Below are 24,756 nucleotides of genomic sequence, written 5' to 3' on the forward strand. Positions count from 1 at the left end.
TTTTTTATTATGGTATCACCCCACTTATCTGGATTCTTAGCTGATAGTCTAGAAATCAAGAATGACTTCTAGATTATCCAAACGTTAGTATATTAACTTTAGTGTATTTAAATAGATATATTATTATTATTACTTTTTTAAAAACTTGTTATTACCATTTCTTTCATAATTTTGATCACTTTTTTTTTAATTTTAAGTTGATGACATCTTCTAAACTATACTATCAAATCATTATTTGTTTGTTTCATATGTTTATCTAAAAGCATATGTTGTTGCCACATTGAACTCATCCATCCCTCTTAAAAGAAATGTGAGCGACACAGTTCTAGCTAGTGACTACATCTAATTGCTATTTTTAACCAACTTCAGTAAAAAAATTCTGAATTTGGCCTTGAATGTTTTTTAAGTGCTTTTTTAAGAAGTGAAAAATGCTAATGTTTAATTGCCTTAATTCTGACTTTATGAAATCTGCGTAAAATGAAGGGTTAGGAATCTGTTCTTAATTTGCTGCCAACATTAAAAAGGTAAACTTTAAACAATTTAAATGCCATTATGTTGTTCTTTTTAGAGCAGTTTTTTAAATTACTTTTATTTTATTCCCTATATATGTATTTTCTTTAAAATTATTTTATCGTTAATGAAGTATGACTTTATTATTAATGCGTGCATTAAAAAGTGATTTCAAAAAAACTTCTGCACTTGCACACATCATTTATTTTTATCTTAGTAGGCTGTATGATATTTCCAGATTATCTAGATTTTCATTCATCTATATCTTACCCAATCCCCACCTTTTTTGGGTGAGTGATACTATACTGTATTAATAAGTTTAACCAATGTATTTGAGTATTTTTATGTTTTATACTTATAGTCAATGTCATAACTCTTCTGTAATTGTAATTTAGACTTCACTTAACTAGTTGTGGATGAAGTGTGATTTAAATCTACTGGAAGAATTTATCTTCTAGTAATTCCTTATGTTCTTATCTTCCCATAGGATTTCAGTTAATCGTGATATTATCTACGAGTAATAATTGGTAATATTTATATTTTCATTAACAATAATGTTTACTATAACACCATTCTTTTGGTGTATTTATCCAATTCAGTTTTATTTCAGTTTCATTACTTATTGAATCATGTTATTAGCCTTTGTATTTTGTTAGGACTCTACATTTATTTTTCTTCCTTAATCTTTATGTGTTTATATCTTCTTGATTTTATTTTCATTCTTTTTGCTTGGATCCTCTACATCTACTAATGGGTAATAGGATTAACAGTAAAAATATGAATGTAGTTTTAGATTTTTAATATCTAAATACACTATGTACAGAAACATTGTTCAAAGAAATAAACTTCACCTAAAAACGTTTTTTATAAAATAAAAGCCTGAACAATATTCCTCGAATCGGAAAGCTAGTGTATTTTTAACATCTTCATATATATATATATATGCTCTCAAAACCAGAATGTGTTACTATCACCACATAATATCATACCCTTGTACATATTATCATTTGCATACCACATATTATGATGTGCTTAATGGAAAGAAGGCCTTACATTCTTGAAAATAATTTGAAGATTACTTGTTCAAAAGTTTACGTACTAATTTATTTATTACTAAAAATACAAAACAATATTATTCCCCAATGGAGTGAAGGCAGTGTACATAATGTATCATTCTTTGGAACAAAAGAATGCATAAACATAACCTTTCCCAGTACTATCTAGATGTTCAATAGTAGCTGATGATAAAATCATAAATGTACTTTATTGAAATAGGTCCTTTAATTAACCTAATTTTTTTTTTCAAGCAATTAAAAATAAAAATAAAAAAAATATTTGGTCACTTACTTTTAATTTTTATCATCCAATTTAAATTGCCTTTGTTGGAACAATCAAAATTGCAATTTCATAACTTCTGATTTAATATACCAGGAGTTTAATGTAATATTTCAGTAGAATTTAGTGATGAGGATGGTGGTTCAGGCCGTACCAGTTGTATTTCTTGACATATATAATGCTTGCCTTGCAGAGGGGGTATTCCCACACAGGTGGATATGTCAGTGGCTGGTGTTATTCTTCAAACTGGGGAGAGACCCGACATTACTCTGAGACTCACCATAGAGGGAAAGTGGATCAAAGCCAGATGTGTGATTAAATACATAGGGGTCTGGGTCAAATGAGGTTCCAGTTTGGAACACAGGTCATTTAGGCAGGTGCCAAAGCAGACAAGATGATGAGGTTGGTTGCCAGTTTCTTACCCAACTGTCATGGCCTTACCCAGTTGTGGAGAAGACTGCTGGTGGGAGTTCCATATGCCACAATGTTGTACGGGGCAGATTTGTGGGGGAGCGTCACTAAGTATGCAAAATGTTTAGGATGACTCGAGGCTTCACACAGGAAATGCTGTTTATGGATAATCTGTGCTTATCATACAGTTTCTAAGGAGGCAGCCGAGGTCTGGGCCAGCCTTTTACCTATAGAACTGCTGATTGAGCAATAGAAGAGACTCTGAACATTGGCACCTCTATCTCCTGTCGATAAGAGGAGAATTTCTGCTGATATAGAAGAGGAATTGTTAGGAATCTGGCAAAGCAGGTGGATGAGGGAATGAAAGGGTGGTGGATGCACTGCATTTTCTGAGGTATTATAAGCTGATACCGAAGGACTCATGGCTTTCTGGGTTATTCTTTAACAGTTTCTGGTGGGCCATGGAGGATATAGAGCTTAAATGTACAGATTTTGTTTGTACCACTCCGATCAAAGAACCTTGCCAGCTGATAGTTGGGTCTTGGCTTTCACTGGGGCTGCCTCCCCTTTCCTCTGCCACTTCATACTGGCTTGTTTCGACTGGGGAGTGTAGTGGTGGACCCACGTTTCGTTGCGGGTGATCCGACTCAAAAATGCATCACCTTTTTTTGCAAACCTTGCTGTAAGTCTCTGACAGGCCTCCAAACTTCTCAACTTTTGATATACAGTCAAAAGTCGAGGAACCCATCTGGCACATACTTTACAGAACTGTAATCATTATATTATTTCCCACAGAAACTAATACATTCCATTATTTTCTTTTCACTTTGATGCATTGAATAAAGGTGGTATCAGTCAATGGTTATTGCCAGTGATAGTAATGATGTTTGTTGTACACCTCAATTCCTCTGGTAAACTGACTAAAGATACCAATTGTATAACAGAATATCACTGGCATTTCAGCAAGCTTACTTTGTCCATATGTAATGCTTTGCATGAGATGCTTCTTATTCTTTAGAATTTATCCTTTGTTAACTAGCTTACAATAATTTAGTTATGTTACCAAAAATTATATATGTGCACACAAACACACATTTATATTTTTAAATTCTATTAAATAAACCACTTAGTACAGAATATTGAGGTAAGACATCACTCATACATATAATTAATATGATCATGGTATTGTAATAACATTGTTATTATATATAACCCAGTAATAAACAGTGAACATCTAATAATATTAAATTAAATTAAGGTAAGATGTCTTATATTCTGTACCAGGTGATTTGTTTATTAGAATTTAAATATAACAGTTCAGGGAGATAATATTAATCCTAAATAGATTAATTTCAGTAAAATATGTATATACAGGTGTATCATATCAAAAGATAAAGATGCTATGATTTGCTGATGATATAGTAATTCTAGCCGAGAGTAAAAAGGATTTTGAAGAAACAATGAACTGCACAGATGAAGTCCTACGCAAGAACTATCGCATGAAAATAAACAAGAACAAAACAAAAGTAATGAAATGTAGTAGAAATAACAAAGATGGACCACTGAATGTGAAAATAGGAGGAGAAAAGATTATGGAGGTAGAAGAATTTTGTTATTTGGGAAGTAGAATTACTAAAGATGGACGAAGCAGGAGCGATATAAAATGCCGAATAGCACAAGCTAAACGAGCCTTCATTAAGAAATATAATTTGTTTACATCAAAAATTAATTTAAATGTCAAGAAAAGATTTTTGAAAGTGTATGTTTGGAGTGTCGCTTTATATGGAAGTGAAACTTGGACAATCGGAGGATCTGAGAAGAAAAGATTAGAAGCTTTTGAAATGTGGTGCTATAGGAGAATGTTAAAAATCGGATGGGTGGATAAAGTGACAAATGAAGAGGTATTGCGGCAAATAGATGAAGAAAGAAGCATTTGGAAAAATATAATTAAAAGAAGAGACAGACTTATAGGCCACATACTAAGGCATCCTGGAATAGTCGCTTGAATATTGGAAGGAGAGGTAGAAGGAAAAAATTGTGTAGGCAGGCCACGTTTGGAATATGTAAAACAAATTGTTAGGGATGTAGGATGTAGAGGGTATACTGAAATGAAACGACTAGCACTAGATAGGGAATCTTGGAGAGCTGCATCATACCAGTCAAATGACTGAAGACAAAAAAAAAAGGTGTATCATGACCAAATCTTCATAACATATACTTTTTGTGAAAATAATGGAAAAAGTTCATCTAAACATATGTCCTAAAATGCTTTGTTTGCAAGTTACAGCTAGTGAAAGATTTTGCTCAGATTTCAGCTACCCCGGTGAAATGAGGTCATATTGAAATATTTAAAACACTAAATAAGAGGCAGAATTAGTGATTTTTTGTGGATTTTGACCTAAATTTTTTTATAAAGTAGATCTCAGAACCGTATCTGCAGTAGTTTTTAGAAATATAGGGTAAAAACCAATAAATTGGGGTAAAAAGCCCTGTACTTATAAAAAAACTTATCTATATGTATATAGACTGTGTGTGCATGTGTGTGTGTGTGTGTGTGTGTATGTGTATATGTATATATATACATATACATTCGCACAAGACAATATTATATTGAGTTCTATATTATAGTATTTAAAAAGATTTTTAGTATCTTCCTTACGAGTTTTATGTAACTAAAATTGTCTAATGTATTCTTTGATTAATTTTATCATAATTTTTTTTTATACAGACAACATCTGGTGAAGATGTAAGAGATTTCACTAGAGCTTTGAGAAATAAACTATTTAAATCTAAGCGATATTTCAAAAAGCACCCTAGAATGGGATATTTACCAGTTCAAACCGTTCTTGAAGGAGATGCACTTGAAAGTCCTGCACCATCACCACAGCATTCAACACTTGCTGCACAAGATATGCATTCCCGATTAGAAATGTATGCATCACGTCTAGCTGAAGTTGAATTACGTACTAGAAGCAATTCAACTCCTGATTCGTAAGTTTCAATACTAATAAAACTAATGTAAAATTTTTTCTTTTTTTTTATTACTTGATTTTTTCTATATTAGTAGAAAACTAATACAGAATGGTATTCTAATTTTTTTTTTTAATTTTATATTTTGTTTCTTTTTAAATAATACATTTTAATTTGTGGATACTTTGAGAAACATAAGAGAATAAAATAAATAAAACTAACTTGCAGTTATTTAAGATGTATATAATTACAATAGTTTTACATAGGAATATTTTTTATTTGTAATCTCTTGTGAATTCCATTGCAGAAACTAGGATGTTACTCCCAATTATAATAGCATCTTTTGAAAGAACTTTAAATTGTGTATATATATTTCCTTATCCCTTTATTGTAATTTTATATGCACAGTTTATTTTTAAGGATGAAGTTTTTATATTGCTGCCAGTAACTGAAGTATAGAAAAATGAAAATCTTTTTGCAGGATTATCCATTTTCATTTATATCTTTTTCTTTATAATTTTTGTGCTAATAAGTGTAGACAAAATCAGTGAAGAATTAATTGTACAGTATGATTCCTTAAAATGAAGACCTTTTTCTTTCTTCAGTTCTTCATTAATTTATATATTGCCATTAACAACTGATATTAATGGTTAATATGACCCTTAATATCTCTTAGCTGAAAAATTTATCCTCGTAAAATGGATACTAGTTCTTTTTATATTTCCAAATGCATCTTTTATACAGGTGCGGCAACATAATGTGCTGATTTTAAGGATCAATAAAAACATAGATGTTATAGGTTCCTGCAAAACATGAATTGCAGTTTGCACCGTGGCTTCATCCTGCTGAAACCGCACATACCCAACATCCATTTTGTCAAGCCTTGGCAAAAAAAAGAAAGGGCAGCTGCATGTTTGCATGCCGAGCGCTGAAGAGTTGGCAAAAAAACTGTCTTACCACCTTGATGTTTTGAGATGATCTACAAACTGTTCTCTTGATCTTCTTTTTTCAACATTGCCAGTTCTCCTGAATGTGTTTGCCCACGTAACAAATCGATTGCCAACCAAGAACACAAGCTTGGGTGGCAATCTTGAAGTGTGCTCAGAATGTTCGCTGCGTGGCTACGATCATTAAAAAAGTAAGTCTCAACAGCAAACATGCGCTGTTCCTTCGTCCAACATATTCTCTATACTGAAGTGGAAGGGAGAAAAAACTTTAGACCCACCCATTCGAATGAATGCGGATGGTTGAATGACCCATCTGCGCCCTCTAACGATCAAACCTTGCTTCCTGGCACCTAATTCAAATCAGAAAATCAGGTTACATAGAGATAGTAACCTCTTAATAGCTCCTTAATTCAAAGGAGTACATTTTGTAGTACCTAAAATGTACTTCAAAATTTATTTATTTATTTACATTAATAATATTTATTGACATTCATATGTATTTTGTGGAAATATCTTAGAGGAAAAAGTATGTATTTATTTCTTTTGTTTGATTCAAACAGTTTTTCCAATTGCAGGGAAGATGAACATCAGTTAATCGCACAATATTGTCAATCGTTGAATGGTGAGGCATTACCTGTACCACGTAGTCCAGTTCAGATAATGGTAGCAATTGATGCAGAACAAAGAGAAGAACTTGAAGCAATGATTAGGTTAGTTATAACAAATAAAGATAAATTTTAGTGTTAAGTTGAAATTTTTTAAAGTTAACATATAAATTTTGAATATCAAAAACTAAAAGTAAAACTCAGCAATCCAACACAGTTGATTGCTGAGTTATACATCATTTGATGTACAAATGAAGAAGTTAATTTTATTAATTTATAAATAGAATATAGTTGCTAGAACACAATCACTACTAATTGTTGGTAAGCGGAATTTATATTTCATAAGTGAAGAAGTAATTATAAGGTAAGAAATATTATTAGATTCTGTACTATGATGGATTGCTGAGTTTTACTTTTAGTCTTTAATATAATTAATTCAGAGGAAGATATGGACAACAATAAAAAAAGAATTGATTTTATTAATTTAATCAAAATTTGAATAATATATAATTTATGTTTTAAAACTGTTATATTTTTATTTTCTCTTTTTGTATAAAGTTTATTTTTGAATTATGTTTTTTTTTAATTTATAGGTAAATTGTCAAAACATTATTGTTGTTACATTGATGATATCCCAGACCAAAATGAATTAACTTTTTGGCTAATTCCTTTGAAAAGAAATTAGCCGTTGTGGAATATCACACAATATTCTTACTATAAATTTGTATATCTGTGTATGTTGTGTATTGATCATACCATACAATTATTAATTCTTATTAAAAAAAAACATTTTGTTTATGAGAAAATTAAAATTCTTTACTTTTTGCATGAGTAATATTGCTGCTCTTCCTATTAGATCTATCACAACTTTTTTTAGCATTTAAAAAATTAACATTCCTTAGATTTTTTTTCAAGAAGCTTTTTTTAATCTGATATTGCTTATATATCGAGAATAAAAATCTTAATTTATGATAATAGCGAGATAATTCACTGTTTGTCTTACTAAAAAGTGATATAAACTCGCTGAATAATTCACTAAATAGTAAAATACCTAGCTGTTGAATTAAAAAGTAAGAAGAAAATGAGTTTTAAAATACAATAATGTTCTTTAGTAAGAGCATTGAGAACTACAGTGGCTAAAGCTTACTATTCTCTTCATTTTGCTTGTAAAATTTGTAATTGTTTGCTCATTGCAATGTATTACTCTGCTGGATCTTGAACAAAAATGGATGCACCAACATATTTTTTCCTTTAATCTTCTCAGGTGACAATGCAATGGTCACATCAGTTTCAAAGTATGGAGAGGTATTCCTTTCCCTACTTTGGACTTGTCAATGTCATATGGTTTTAGTATGCATTCATTTAAACACGTGTTCTCAAACATGCTGAGCTTTTTCTTGTACAAGATACAGTTCTCCGCTTTCTTAAACTGTATACCATTAGTACTCTTTTCTCTTGGTATGCTCAAATCTGTAATATTGTACTGTTTTGCAGGTCACAGCACATTTTATCTCATAACTTTAGTGTTAACTTTTGGGTTTGCTGACACATCATTATAAAGAATTCAAACAAATGATTATTCATTTGTAACTAATAGTGTTTATATTGAAATATAGAGAATATTTAAAACCAAATCATATGATACTCTCTTTCTACATTTTGCCTGTTGCATCATCACTATTAAATTTAAATTTTAATAATTTGTTCCATAATTACAGTAAAATATCAAGGATTGTTTTAATTCATTACCCCAATCACTTTTACATTTAGTTATTTCAATTCATTTTATGACTGAAATCTTTCTTTAAAAACCTGAAGAAATAACTACAAAAAAATTCTTTCTTTTGTTTATTTTTTTACCTAACTAGATTTTACGCTTATGCAAATTCATAAAAAAATTTCAAAAAAATGCCTTATGAACAAGTATGTCTTTTATTGCCTTCTATTACCACCTAATATTTTGAATTAATCTTTGTTATTTCCCTCATTCAATTTGAATATTTTTGAACCATCAGCATTCCAGTTTTTCCCATTTAAAAAAATTAGCTATTTCAATTAGGAATGGCTGTTTTTAAAAATTAAAAACACCCATTATTATTATTTTGTAGTTTGTAGTTTGATTATATATCTTATTTCTAGGATTAATTTAAAATTTATATTATGAATTTTTTATTTTAAATAGGGAACTAGAAGAAGAGAATGCAACACTCCAGGCTGAATACGAAAGACTTCGCAGTAAATCAACACCTGAATCTACACCAGAGGAACTAAGGACTGCTGGTGGTGGTACAACTGGAAGTGGGGGAGGTGATAATGATATGGCAGCAGAAGCACGTCTATTACGCCAACATAAGGGTAGATTAGAGGCTAGAATGCAAATATTAGAAGATCATAATCGACAATTAGAAGCACAGTTGCAGAGGCTAAGACAACTTCTTGATGAGGTTTGATTCTTTTCTGTTTTTATTATTATTATTATTATTATTGATGTTGTTGTTTAATTACTGCTGAGGTTACATTTTTAACTAAGGGTGTACAAAAAATACAGTTCAGTTAATTTAGTGTGCGGTGACCTCTGTCAATATTGTATTTAGTTGCTGTATATTCCATATATATATATATATCCTCAGATCTCTCCTCATTTGATATTTAAAAAAAAAAGATTTTCAATGAAATTGCAAAAAATGTTAACCAAAATATTAAAAAATAAGTAATTATCATTTAAGTTTTATTTATCTTCCTATATCCCATTATAGTTTCTCCCAAAAAACTATAATGGGATCTTAATTTCTTGAATGAGACGTACTATTTCAATTCTATTATATGTATACTTTATTTAATGAAGAGTATGATAAAAATTTGTTACTAGTTTTTTCCGCCAGAGCAGGTCAAAAGGGCCCATCACTACTGCACAGTAAGCCCATGAATCAGCCCACCTAAAACTCATGAAAATCATGTGTTCAATGCCACCATGGACATTGCAGTATGGGCAGCACTTGTCCTCTCTGCACCCAAACCTTAACAGATATGTCCTAAATCAGGCCGTGACCTGTCAGGAACTGGGTGAATCATAAGTTAACTTTACCAAATCTCCATTCCAGCCATACAGTTCATTTTGAAGGTTCATCTGCCATTTGTAGATTATTCCCAGCTACCCTATCACCAATTCAGGGGGCATTGTACGTTTCCTATACCATGCCCGCTTATCACAATAGCGTTCGAGCCACGCACTGGCCTTAAGAACAATTGCCTAATGCGTGGGCCACATGATAATCGTCATGTTCTCAGCTGCAAGATGTAGGCCTTTATGCGTTAGCCAATCTCTCACTGCTTCACTTGCCGTGTTGCCCTGAGTATATACATACCACTGTCTCCGTTCTTCCTAGGACTACCAAAACCAGATTGTCAGCAAAGGCAACAGGAATCACCTGTTCAGATAACTGAGACAAAGTACATTGTTGCAGACAAAGTTGTTCCATAGAGCAGACCGATGACAGACCCTGGGGAGTACCTCTCCCTACTTTGAAACTGATGTGACCATTGTCACCCGAGCAGCAGTCCTTCTTCCCATAAGATAATTTTGTACCATTCTTATTAGGTACAGTTCTACCCCTTTCCCTTTCATCTTAAGTATGTCCAGGTTCACGATGGCCAGGATCAGCCATCTCCTCCACATGCCTGGAGTTGCATATCGACAATTCTGATAAGACGGCTTACCACATCAACCATAGATCTACCTTCACAGAAGCCATACTGATGCTCATGTAGACCGCCATTCCGATCAATGCTTTTTTGTGATGTACTGAGAGCATCTTCTCAAACAGCTTACTGAAGTTATTTAGCAGGCAGAGTGATTTGTATTCCAGGTCCTGTGTTGTGCTTCCAGGTTTTTTCAGAAGGATGAGTCATGATTCTTTTTAATCCTTAGGAATCCACTCATCCAACAGTGTCAGATTGAAGGCCTCTAAAACCTTAATCAGATCCACCTCATGGGTATACTTTCAGGGCCTGGGATCTTCTTGTCACCTTTATTTTTCTGATTACTGTTACCAGTTCTTTATTGGTGAACTCTGGTATATTATCAGCTGCTATCTCCTCCCTGATAATCGCATCCACGTCAGGGAGGTGCATTCGAACACTATTTCTAAACTTACAATTTACCCGCAGACTTTATGTCAGTTGTTTTACTTTCCGTTACTGTCTGTAGGACAGTGGTCTTCTTGTTTTTCTCTCTTCTGGATTGATGTTTGCACTCCAATTGGCATGCCTTGCTGCCTTCTTCCCGCATATTCCAAGAGCCGTTTTAAGTAGATGCCAAGCTTGCTCTTGGCTACACCAAAGAAAATCCTGCCTGCATTCAATGCAACAATTTTCCCAATGCAGTCCCTCATGTCTTTTATGACTTTCATAAACCCCCTATGACAAATCAACCAACTGAACTGGATCTCGGGGACATCCAGTTCCTCCCCCATCGGGACATGAGCTGGGAGTTTTTCCACCAATAATTTTCTCCCTTTGACTTTTCACTTCACAGAGAGGTGCTTAACTGTAATTACATTTTAATTAATCATTTGTAGTTAATTTGATAATACATTCATTTCACTTTTACTCAGACCTCTGGCTTTCTAATCCAATGGCTGCAGGTTCAAATCCATCTTGAATACAAGAGTTTTAAAGTTTTCCCATCTCTGGAAGATATTTATCAAGGAAACTAAAGATAAAAGTAACTGGATTTGATTCTGCTTGTATTACTCCCTTGAGTAATGCTGGATATCAGATGAGAATGTCTACCAGTCTCATCACTATACTCGTACATCTTGATTGGTTAGAGCTTTTAGTTCAGTGTGTAACTTCAATAATGATTAGATTTTAGACTTATCTCTTCAAGTAAAAATAAAGGTCTACTCAAAATAATCTTAGTACAGAATTATTTTAAGAATTTTTTTTATGAAGTTGTTAAATTATTATAATGAGTTAATATTTTTATACAGCCTGCAAATGCCAGTTCACCAGCTAAGACAGGAACACTTCAGACACGTTCTGTAACAGCATCACAGTTAGCTACTGATTCACCAGCCAAAATGAATGGGCATTACCACGATTCTTCAGGTGAGGAAATGTATTTTTAGTGCTTAAGTTGGATTTAAATGATATTGATTAATACATACATGTAGTTAAAAAAGCATGTTTCATTGTGGGTTATCACAGAACTTACATATACAAGGGAGGTCAAAAAGTAAGTTTCACTTGTATGAGCAGAAAAATGTAATGAAGATGTGGGATAATTTTTTATTTCTTTGAAACCACAGAATTACTTTTTGAAGTAAAGTTGCAAATTATTTAACCGCTTGTCATAGCCCAGCACTTATTTTTGAATGTGAGATCACCACATTGGTGAGATCATTTTTTCAGAAGTCTTTATGGGGCCGATGCAATATGCTGTTCCATGAATCATACTGTGTTTAAGCAGAAAGTCAGTTTGCACAACACAAAAAAATGATCAACACCAACCTGGTACAGGGAACCATTTGTCACTTTTTCAGACATCATCTGACAATAAATAAGTTACCTTTCAACATAATAAGTTACCTCAGGAACATTTGTGGTTGGTGTAATGCATACTTCCAAGTATGATATTCAATTTTTCCACATTCGTGATTTCATATCCACAATAATTTGTCTTTTCATGAACAATATTATGTCATTCATTATCAGTTTGACAGCCTTTCTTGCTGATGGCCATGTCTACTTATTTTCAAATAATGCATACCACTTTGCAATGTCAGTAGGGTTTCACTTCTTTGCTCATAAATGTATTGCTGTGCAACTCCCAATTTGGGATGCTACTTGCTGTCTTTCACAACTTGTAACATATTAATTGTACCAGCCACTTGCCCAATAATAGATGACCTGAAAGGGTTATGGCATATATAAGAATCATTTTCCTTGTTTCTTGATCAAAATATTTTATAATCAAAAAGTTACAGATATTTCATCTTACTTTTTGACTTCCTCTCATGAAAAAAAAAAAAACATGAAATCATTGTTTAACATTTTCTCTTCAAACTATTATCAAAAAAATTGTTAATTATGTTTAGTGTTTTATAATAAATGATTTCATGTTAAGTATAAGCATGTTATATGGGTACATGGAACAACAGAGGGTTGAAATATTTTTATTTCAGTTCATTCATTCAAGATTTTCATTTACATCACTTAACACACTTTCACCTTTACTTAACTTTAACACACATTTGCATATTTTAATATTCCAAAATGCATACAACATTAATCTTAAATTTTAAGGTACACTTGTAATATTACTTGTGTTTAATTTGCTCTTAGATTTTATTCATTGCACTGTTTATAAATTAATTTTGGGAAATTTATTTTGTTTTTATTTTTCGAAAACAAATAGATATTTAAAGATTTTATCTAGTTTTATTTGCAGAATAATGATGCATGCAATTTATATATTTATCAGTATTATATTATTTATAAAATTAATTATCCTAATATTTGGAGGCCAGAATATTTTTTGGAAAAAAATTATTGATTTTTTTCAAATATATATTAAATTTTCTATAGACAACTTTAACACCTTTTTGAATACAGCAAAAAGAATACACAAACCTATTCAAATTAATTTTTTTTTCTTATGAGAAATTTTATACTAAATCTAATGTTTGGGAAATTTATATTACATAATTTTTTATTAGCACATGTATATATTTCAGTATTTATTGCTTAACTGTTTTATACTTAAATGTATATTTTTTACCTTAGTACAAGGTTTTGAAATGTTTTTCAGTGTTTACTGTTAAAAACTGATTTGGGAGTTTAATGATCATTAAAGTAATACAGATATTTTTAAAAGTTTAAAAAATTCTCATTGGAATAATAGAATATGTAATATTTCAAATTCACAAACTTATCTATTTTTACTTCAGTAGTTTAGTTATATAAACAGAGCAATATCACAATACAAACATGTGTTGCTGTATATTTTTCTGGGAAAGCACTCAGTACAGCTTTTCTTGTATCATTACCATAGACCTGTGTCTAAGTTTATATTTACTGTTTAAGTAAATACTCTTAAGTAGTGGTAAATAAATAATATCCAATAGGTTATGTAACCCATGTTGGCTGAGTTCTCAGTCTCATTCTAAAAATGTCTAAATCTATCTGTTACATAATGTCAAGTTTTAATTTATAGAAATAGTTGTATATGACACAAAGAATAGTCATATAACAATCAGATTTGCATAACGCATAAGACCCTGCCACCTGCAGAAAAGATTGTTATAATCATTGACTAAGTACCTGAGTACTTTTAAGTTCTGAATGGTTATTGAAGTGTATTACCATTGGTACATAGAGAGTTAAAATAATTTTTTTCTTGTTTAATGTATTTAGATTAATTTAAACAAATTTTATCTGAAAACTATTTGTTTTATGATACATAACTTTTATTACCATATTATATTCAATAGAATGTGGTGTTTTATTTCCCCAAATCAACTCAATTGGGTTGAGTTCACAGTGATAGGGAGGTAATCTAAGAACAGTTTTATCACTGGATCTTGCTAACTCATCAATTATACACATTAAAATTACTTTAATACATTACCTTTGCAATAATTGGACCTTTAGTTCATCCTCTTCAAAAACACTCCTTTTGAACTAAGCCACATTTTGCCAATGACAGTGGTGTGTTCACCGACAGTGATATCACTGATATCTCCCGCATTGCCTAATCTTATGGCCTGAAAATAAATCTGTATAAGACACACGTACTAACAGACAGCTCATGTGCCATCGTCTAACTGGATGGTGTGCAAATTGAATAAGTGCAAGAATTCAAATATTTGGCTCACTGATCCAGGAGCAAATAAATGAAAATAAAAATCTACTAATTCAGTAGATTTGTAAGATTTCCTTTTAGGCTGAGTAGAAATCAGTATATATCTTCTTCACCACTCCTTTCATTGCTATAGTAGTTGGTAATGAGCTGATTATTGAATGTGTTGTCGATTATATTGAATAGTTATAGTTCACACAGTTCTAACCTGGCACGTTTTGTTTTTGATTCCTGAGGAGTACCGTTACCTAAGCCTGATCTTAGTTTGTCCTTATTTTCCGGTAACCACACCCTTTTACAGTTTATGGTTATATGGAGCAACAAGCTGTCAACACTTACCAGATGTTGACTGTTATCCACCTTGGTAAGAATGAGAAATGCTTTTTTGTTCGCCCCTTTTATTTTGCCTACATCATTTACTTGAACATCACTGCTGCAGATTTCTATATCGTCTTTATTCCATATTACATTCAACTTCTGTACAAAAGCTTCACATTCCAGAACAAGGCTGAAGGTAATCAAGCCAGTCTTTTTAATTGAATTTTTAAGCAGATTTTCTATATCTTCCCTGATGATCAGAAATGCGATGGTGTTTGCTGAATCATCAAAGGTTTTTGTATTGATATAATAGCAGGTTACATTTTTGAGCAGCTGTAGCCCAGAGATTGAATACATTTGCAGAGATCTGGTCTGGCCCGTTTCAATAGGGTTGATTCGCTGTCATTCAGTAATTGTACTCTCTTAAAGGATGACATGATGAATGATCAAATGCCGTCATTCTACACTTGCTTGTCAGTGATGCCAGAGTGTGAATGATATAGCTTTTGTAGGAGTGCATATATGTCTTGCCAGCCAGCACCAATCTGTCAACTTGAACGGCTACAGCGGCAGACACCCTATCTTGCGAGTTCAGTTAGATACCCCATCTCAAGTCCTGGCTGCAGACGACAACTGCTTTGACATCACATGGCCTTCAACTGTGTTTACATCAGTCATAATAAAATACGAGAGTTAGGTCGGCAAATTCTGTGCTGACACTAGACCTATATAAGATACATAATAACTATAAGCAATATAACTATATATCCATTTATATAAGCCCATATTTATATTTCTACGGATGAAGAAAAGAAAGCAAGATCAGAACGGATGAAGAGATACTGGACAGCTCAGAAGAGTAAAATAACACACTTTTCTCAGAAAAGATCCAATTAAAATTGACTTAAGTGGTCCCATGTTGGCCGTAAAAGCATAATAATAATAAGCCCATATTTTCTAAAAGAGCGAGGTCATCTGCAAATCCCAGGCAATTTAGTATGATGGAGTTTTTCTTAGTACCCATTTTTATACTGTTGGGATTTATTTCATACCATTTTCTCATTACAAATTTGAGGACGCAGTTAAAAAGGAGTGGTGTGACACCGGTAAACAATCAGAAAATTAAAATAGTAAAACAATTTAAATATCTAGGGGAAAAAGTGACATGGCAAAACAGGACAAATAAAATGATTAAGTCCCAAAAATTAACTTGGTCAACATATAACAAAAAATGCCTTTCAACTAACAAAACTTAAACATTATAAAACTGTAGTTCAGCCAGAAGTCACCTACGGAAGCGAGACCCTTTTCAACATCACTCGGAAAAACCGAATTGATAAAACTCTGAAAATAGAGAGGAGAATTGTCAGAACGTGTATCCATAAAAAACACCAAAAAGAAGGCAATGGTGGCTTGTGCCAAATGAGGTGGTGTATTGAGAAATAGAGCCTGTTACTGATACTATGCGGAAAAAAAGAATCTCTTTCTTTGGTCATCTCATTAGGACACCGGAAACAAGACTGTCAAGAAATATCATTGAAAAACTCTGGTTCCAAAAGCTAGAAGTAGGAAGGATCAAAGAAATTAGAGAAGATATGAAAGAATGGGAATTTCCCTCACTGACCTACAGAATAAAACTGGAAAAATTACAAAGCTAAAAGACAAAAACATTAATTAACATTAAAACGTTAATGGTGCTCAATGCATAATGGTTAAACACTTTTAACCAGTATCTCTATTATGATGTAATTCAATTGATATTTACTTTTTTGTATTATCAAATTTTTAAAACCATGTGTTTTTGAATATATTTTCATTACTTTGATAAATGTTTTTAGAAGTTGATGTAGCTCTATCCAAATTATTGCATATAACTAATGGTAAAATTATATTTATGGTTCAATATTTTCTTAAATATCACTATCCCAAATGAAATTGTATTCTCCGCTTTTTTCTTGAACTTTCTTTGACTTTTCATTAAATTCTTTTAAACTTTTTCATTTTCATTTATTTACTTTTTACATTCTAATGATATAATATTAAGTTGCTTGAGTTTTGCTTAAAACAGCTAATAGTAGAGCAAAATCACAAATAGTGGGGCTTACAGTTCGAATAACATTAATAATGTGTAGATCTCCAGGATCTATAAAAGAAGTCGTCATAATTTTGTTCTTATTTTTAAAGAACTGCCTTTTTTGAAGTTTTTCATAACATAATCTTTTAATGATTGGAATGACTTTACATATATATTTTATATTTCTTTCCCTAATGATAATTTTTATATGATAAATTTATTTCAAGTGTAAAAACTATACATTTTTTAATTAACTGGTCAGTGAGAATATATATATATGTATAAATAATTTCCTTAAGTGAAAAATTGATATATGTAAGCTGAACAAGTCCTGAAAACTTTGTGAAGTTATATTTTATCAATTTAGATATATCAAGCATCAAAATTTAAATTATATTACTTTCAAAAAATGAAAAACTATATAAAAATAGAAAATGTTACAAATAGGTTCATGTTATTAATGTCTACCTCTAGGAAAAATTATCTGGGTTTTCTTTTACCTCATACATGATCTTCAGTTAACATTTGACTGCAGTTCTGTTTTGTTGGATTTTCCTACAGCTTTAGAATACCGACAAAATGTTTTTCAATATTATTTTATTGACACTTTTTCAATACCAACAAATTTTTATTTAGAAATATGACTATATGTAACATTGTTTAGTGATTAATTTAGGTATTTGTTTTCACTTTCAAATATTTTTTCAAACAAATCAAATGTGCATAGCTGTTGAAAAATTGATTTTATTTTTCCTTAATAATAACTGTAGTACGAAAGTTTTTAATATGAATGATTTATTTTCTGAAACAAAATGTTCATCATATTTTGGAAAAAGTGTATTTCAAATTCTCATCAATCTTTAATTATTAAGTTTTATATGCCATTTAAAAATAATTATAGAATAATAATTGTATAAAGATTCTTGATTATTGCTGTCCTTAATTAGATGTAGTCATCAATATTGATTATAAATAATCTAATTATAAAAATAATGAATGGTTTAAGTAATTCAGAAAAAAATTCCTTTAGAACTATACAATTCTGTACTTAAAAAAAAAAATATATATATATATAGTAATTTTTACGATGAGGCTGTGGGTTCGCATGTTGGGTAAGCTTTTGTAGTTTAGAAAGGTGTGTGAAATTGTGGTACAGGTGGCCGTTGGGCTGATGGTCGCAGCAGCATGGACAGGCCTCCTCCACCTCCCGTTACTATGACAACAAGTTCCTCACAGAATATGAACCTTGGCAATCTTCATCATATGGCAGGTTTGTAAACGTATCTGCATGCATGCTCATCATTGTATATAATCTAACAAAACACTCATCAGTTCTTTTTTTTCATGTTCACTTCACTGTTATTAACAAAAAATGTATTATAACACTGCATGTTGCTTATATGTGAGGTTTCTATTCATTAAAATTGATTTCATTTTGTCTTGTGTGATACTTTATTTATTATACCTGAAACTTATTCACGGTTTAGTTGTAGTAAACAATTCTCCTTTACTATATATGTTTTTTATGATATATAATTTTATACATTCTTATGAAATTGTTTTATTTAATTTAAATTGTTTAATTATTTTTTTTTTTAGTTTAGGTTTCACTATTAAGTGTTACATATGTTTTTACATGTGTTCATCCACCATTGAATGATTTTTTTTTCTAAATTGTTATAGTTCAAATTTGTTAACTCCTTTTGTCAGCTGTTCTCAGCATTTTCATTTTCATGATACTGAGAAACATGCCTAAAAGTGTGTTTACATTTGTGTTTTAAATTATAGGGTAATTATCAGCTTAAAAAATTTTTAATTTTCAACCTATTATAGTATACATGTTTGAGTTTTAATGCAGTCAAAATACTAACCCAGCTCACACCATGTCATCTATAATTTAGTTTAACGTTTCAGTATTACTTTGTTCTCATGTCTAACCATTTGCAATATATCCAAGATTTATAAAAAAACTTATTTGATTTTTAAAAAACGTTTTGAAAAGTATCAGCACAATCAAAACTATTTCTAAATTTTTGTAGTTTTTAATAGTTTACCCAAAATATTGACTTTAACTCATACTTTTATTTTTGTAAAACATCAAGTATATTGAATCTTAGTAAAACCACATTAAACTAAAGTTAATTTGCTTCAAATTCATACATATATGTTTGAATATTTTATTTAATCAGTTAAACAATTTTTAATAATTTTTTAATTCTTCCTATTTACGATTTGTTTTCGGTAGAATTCAAAACATTGATAACTGTGCTTCTTGCTTTTGCACTTCCTATAATATTGAAAAAGAAAAAATAAATATTGTAATAAAAATAAAAAATTATTAAAAATGAACAAAGCATTTGGAGGTAACACTTGATATGTTGTCTGTACAAATTTAGACAGGTGAAGATTGAAAACCATCCCCTTTCTGAACTATTTATTAGAAAATATAATACGTTTATAGAATACTATACTAGACTTTTACTAGAGAATGGTTTTTTTTTTTTTTTTTTTTTGTTTTTTCGAGTGCACAATAGAATCACCATCACAAATTAAGAAGCAAAGCAGTTTAGGGTATAGGTATTAAAATAATTTTTTATTCATAATTAAAAATGAGGACTTTACAGAAGATAATACAGGTGCAAGTATGGCAGGGCTAAAATAGTCCTCCATAATTTGGGAATAACACATAAGCTACATAAAACAGCTGACAAGTTACTAACTAAGAATATTAGTATTACCACTAACTATAATATGTAGGCTGTGATTTTTTTTCTTGTACTTTCACGGCTTGATACCAGATCAAATTAATAGACACAGGCTATGTTTTATGATTGTTTAGAGTAAATGATAAAAAAAGTGATACAAGCTGTTTTTGGAGCATTGGAACAAGTGTGCATAATGAACATTATTTCAGGCAGTCCTCTATATCATTACAAAGGACTTGAATTAAGAAGTTGATAGTGGAATAAAGTCGGATTTGAAATTGAATTCTTCAGTTATTTCTAGAGCAATTCTTGGTAAAATTATAAACCAAGGTAAAATCTACATTGAACTTGTTCAAATTGGATGAAATTAAGTAAGATAAGATTTCAAAATCTTAAATCTCTGAAAGTTCTTCACCGATTGTTTTGAAATTTTGAAACAACGTTGCATTCGAGTACGTGCATGTTTTTATATAACTACTATTTACATACCTAAGATGTCACACCTGTGACAGGTAAAAGCATGCCTTTTTTTGGAAAACAGCTCTATCTGTTGGACGTAAAAGGAAACACACTATACTAAATACTTAACGATTCCATTTCAATGTTTCCTGTATGTGTTTCCACTATAGACTAAAAAACTACTGGACTAATTTACGCACGGGGGAAAAGGGAAAAATCAAGAAAGGTAAATGGAAAGGGGAAAGGAGAAAATAGGAAGGGATGAGGGAAATACAGTAAAGAAAAATGGGGGAATGGGAGGAAAGGGAAAACTGGAGAAAAGGAGTATGATAAAAATTAAAATGGGGAAAAAGGGTAAGGTTAAATTTTGTGAACTTCCGTAATGCTCATTATGTTAATGTTTTATCAAGCTTTCAATTGTGTTCATTTAATCTATATATATATTTATATATACTCAAATCTAGCAATAGCGAAGCATTGTCGGGTCTGCTAGTATTCTTATATAAATAATTTTTATAGTCAGTGTTCTCTTTAAAAGAGTTGCTATAGAAAGAAGAATGTGTTTCTTTGATTTTACTTTCCTCACTGTTATAGTAGAGTAGCATAGGAAAAGAAGATATTGTTAGCATTATCCTTTTTTGAATCTTTTCTCAACATTTGTAGCTGCTAAAATATTTAAACCGTAATTTCAGACATTTTATATATATGCATGTGTTATTATACCTCATATATTTTTTGAAAACAGTTTAACCTATAACAATGAGATTTGATGTGTTTATATATTAAGCTGTGAGTCGTGAATAAAATCCCAAAACTACACTTCCTCCTCAACTAGTCGCAATACTCATACTTTTCCTTTATAGCCAGTTTTTTCGCTGGAGGTCCCAATAAAAAGGTAATTTTTGTGACCAAGGGCTCTCTTAACTAAGTAGAAGTTGTTTTTTCTTAAGGCGAATCTATTAAATTTTTTAAAAAATTGAAGAAAAATCAAGAGGTACTGAAGGTAATAAAGGGGTTAACATTTTTAATTTTTGGGTCTCGCATGGTTTTTAGCTTACTTATAAATATTTCAGCCTAAAGACATGAATTTTGTTTTCCCTAGATGAGGTATTTTCACACAATACTCTGTGGAAAGTCTTAAATTTTAAGCTCTATGAAAATAATAAGAAAGGTTCTGCAATATTTTTACCAGTTAATAATATCTTATATGAATCTGGTAACAACATTTCTGCAACATTTTCCATTGTTTATAAAGTTATAGAATTGTAATCCATTTTCTTCCATAAATGAGTAGTGTGTATAAATATACTGTGATGCAGATACTATGTGGTTAGATAATGTAAGGCTAATCCTAGTTCCTTTTATACGGATTTGAATACTAGATCATGGATACGGTGTTCTCTGGTGATTGGGTTTCAATTAACCATACATATCATCCTCATTAATCCTTTGAAGTAATACGTTATGGTGGTTCCAGTGGCTAAACAGAAAAAGAGAGAGAAAGATTCTGTTCTAGAGAAGTAGTAGTGCAGCATTATTTTGATTGTAACTCTATCAGTCAATAGGTAGGTCATAAAATGGTTAGAATAAATTTGCACTGATTTACCCAAGTTAAAAAATATCACATACCATTTCACCATATATTGTGAATATTTAACAATAGTGTCAAGTAAAATTTATAGAAAAATAATTCAGAAATTTCATTAGTGTTACATCTGATATTTAGTATTAGGTTTTTTTATAGATTAATATTTCTGATTGGTTTACTGTAATACCATTGTTCCATTTTTTGTAATGTTTTAAAAATTCATAGTAATTTTTCAAGATGCTGTTAATATCTAGCTCAGGCATATATTTTTTCTATGTTTTATCACGTGTGTATTAGTCTTTGTTAAAAGTGTGATTTATGCATGCCTTGTTTTATTGTACTTCCATTTATTTATTATATCAGTTTTGTTATAATTATTTTGTTTTTTTTGTTTAAACATTTTTTTGTTAGTTTTATATTTAACATAACCTTTTATTAAGAACATTTTTGTGATTGTTTTAATCGTATGTATTATCTTAAAAAAGATGAGTACTGAAGAATTCTTCAAGTACAGATCAAATGATGTAGTAGTCAGTTTCATTTAACATTTATACATTTGAGATTTTTGTTTTAGTGTATTAATTATAAACATATATCCACTTAAAAAAAATTCAAAGATGAAGATCCAAAAAAAATATGAAATTATAACTTTACTTAGATGTAAATAATATTAATATTGTAATTGTTTAGCAATGGGATGGCCAGTTGTTTCCTATCACTGCATTCTTTTCTTCATTATAATATCAGAATTATAGCATCATCAGTGCGCTTCATCCTTGTGAATTGCATATATTATGTGGCCTTAGTTGTAAATTTAAGTTGTCCAGAAACATTCGCTGAATTCTAATTAATGATAAGGAAGATTTAGACTGGGTGTTGTTAAAGCATTAATATTCTGCATAAAGTTTAATATTGTTTTTGTTATGTGCAACAATCATTTTTGTTATTCATGTATATTTTTTTGGTGTTGAACATTTTTTTAATGTACTTTATTTTTTTATGTTCTTTAATCTTTCTGTTATCCAAGAAGGGGCCCTGTACACTCCTCTTGGACTTTGTTAAATTCTATTTATTTGTACTTAATTTTTTTTATTTTTGCTTCTTATCGTTATGATTCTATCTGTGATATTAGTTTTAAGTAAGTTTTTAGTGATATTTTATCTGTGTTATTAGTTGTATGTTTTGGTTTTAGTCTTGTTTTAGTTTTTTGTCATTTCTTCTTTTTTATGTTATAATATTTTGTTCTGGGCAATGATAACGTGAAAAGTGTTTTTTGCCCTCCAAAAAAAAAAAGTTACATTTTCTCCATTAGATTACAGTGCAACCATCTTTATTTACTTTTCAATCTCAGCCTGTTTTATATTAAAAGAGCAACGAGGCAATAAAATTGCATGTAATATTAGCTTTAAAAGATTAAACATTAAAAACTATTATATAAAATTCAGAATCGATCATGGGTTTGCTCATTCTTTTCCAAGGAATCATTTTAACTGGACACTAACTGTAAATTAGTAAACAGTTGAAAATGGATAATTGGAGTTTGCTGAATGAGGAAGAAGCAATCATTGCACTGTTAAAAAATAATGACATTTTATTGGCAAATAGATTATATGCGAAGAGCCATAACATGAAATTATATTAGGGCAATCATATAAAGTGGCGTTAAAGGGAGTTAAAGTGATCAATTGGGTTTAAGTCTGTGGAGTTGCCTGACCACAGGAGCATTTAAATATTTTGTCCTTGGAAGATATTTTTCACTTTTTTGGCAGTATGGCATGGTGCCAAATCTTTTTGGAACAATACTCTTTATATTTGTCAATTTGTTTTGAAGTTGCTCACAACCCTTTCCTTCAGAACTTCATGTATCCATTACTTTTCAATATACCACCTACTGAAAATAATGAAGAAGGGCCTTCAAATGTAAAATAACCATATTTTAACTTATTTTTGGATATGAGGCAGTGATATATTTTCATCTGATGCTTTTTATTGCCCCTGAACATAAAAATGTGCATAGTTTTTCTTTTATGGCCACATTTTCCCTTCGTTTGAGGTGAAAAGGAACTAATTTCTTTAAATTGTTTTAAATGGCATTCACTATTCTAGTCCAACATCACACTCAGAAGCTAAGAGAAACAGTTGAGAGACAATTTTAGATCGCTTTATTGGAATTATGTAATTATTATACAATTAAGATGCACAGAAATAAAAAATTTGAAAATATGATTTTGTAATAAAATATGAAATAAACTTCCACAAAACACTATTTATAACATGAAAATTGCTAAATAATCAAAGAACAATAAAATTACAATTCACAGACAACTTAAAGAATGGATGTGGTCAAACAGTGTAGCCATAGCCATAGAAATAAACAAATAATTCCCTGTGTTCAGATTAATTTTCATGCTACTGTAAAATGAGAATGCAGAAATAATTTGATTTTCATTTACATCTACCAGCAATTTGTGGTTTATTTTAATGTACCAACCTCAAATTATTAAAATAATCTATTATTTATATTTAATTACTTAACAAGGTTTAAAAAGCTAAGTTAAAGCATTGGGTGGGAATAGATTTGCTGAACTGGTGAGTATGGATGTGGGAATATCAACATAAACTTATGCTACATGCAATCAGTAATGTGAGTGAGTGTTTGTTGTACAAGCAAACATGTTTGTTTCCCTTTGTTATCCACCTGAATGGTATCTTTTGCTTGATGAATTAATTTACTGCAGAAGCTTGTATGTGGGATTTTTATTTATGTATTTTCTATTTATTATTTTAAGATTTTAAAACTTTATTTTAACAAAAAGGAAAAGTAGAAAGTTTGGATAAGATAAAGTTTTATTTAATTTAGTGATTCTAACCCACTGATGTTTTCTCTACCCATGATATGTATCATCATTGATAAACATATGTATAATTTGTTGGCTGAGATTTACATTGGCACTAATACCACTGTTTTCTCTG

General features: G+C 30.6%; 1 protein-coding gene across 3 annotated transcripts in view; it reads left to right on the plus strand.

Annotated features, from left to right (window-relative positions):
- The window catches only part of Dys (Dystrophin), a 1,915,508-nt gene that overhangs the window by 1,879,546 nt on the left and 11,206 nt on the right, over nucleotides 1-24,756 (plus strand). For 2 of the 3 annotated variants that reach the window (XM_075370745.1, XM_075370747.1), the window contains 5 exons: nucleotides 4,985-5,247; nucleotides 6,749-6,883; nucleotides 8,961-9,222; nucleotides 11,770-11,887; nucleotides 18,188-18,301. In XM_075370745.1, the coding sequence (XP_075226860.1) occupies nucleotides 4,985-5,247; nucleotides 6,749-6,883; nucleotides 8,961-9,222; nucleotides 11,770-11,887; nucleotides 18,188-18,301 (892 nt within the window). Of the gene's footprint in view, nucleotides 1-4,984; nucleotides 5,248-6,733; nucleotides 6,884-8,960; nucleotides 9,223-11,769; nucleotides 11,888-18,187; nucleotides 18,302-24,756 lie in introns of all 3 variants that reach the window. The other variant, XM_075370746.1, reaches the window with a different exon arrangement.

The sequence above is a fragment of the Lycorma delicatula genome, chromosome 7 (assembly GCF_047948215.1).
Source record: "Lycorma delicatula isolate Av1 chromosome 7, ASM4794821v1, whole genome shotgun sequence".
NCBI classification, from domain to species: domain Eukaryota; kingdom Metazoa; phylum Arthropoda; class Insecta; order Hemiptera; family Fulgoridae; genus Lycorma; species Lycorma delicatula.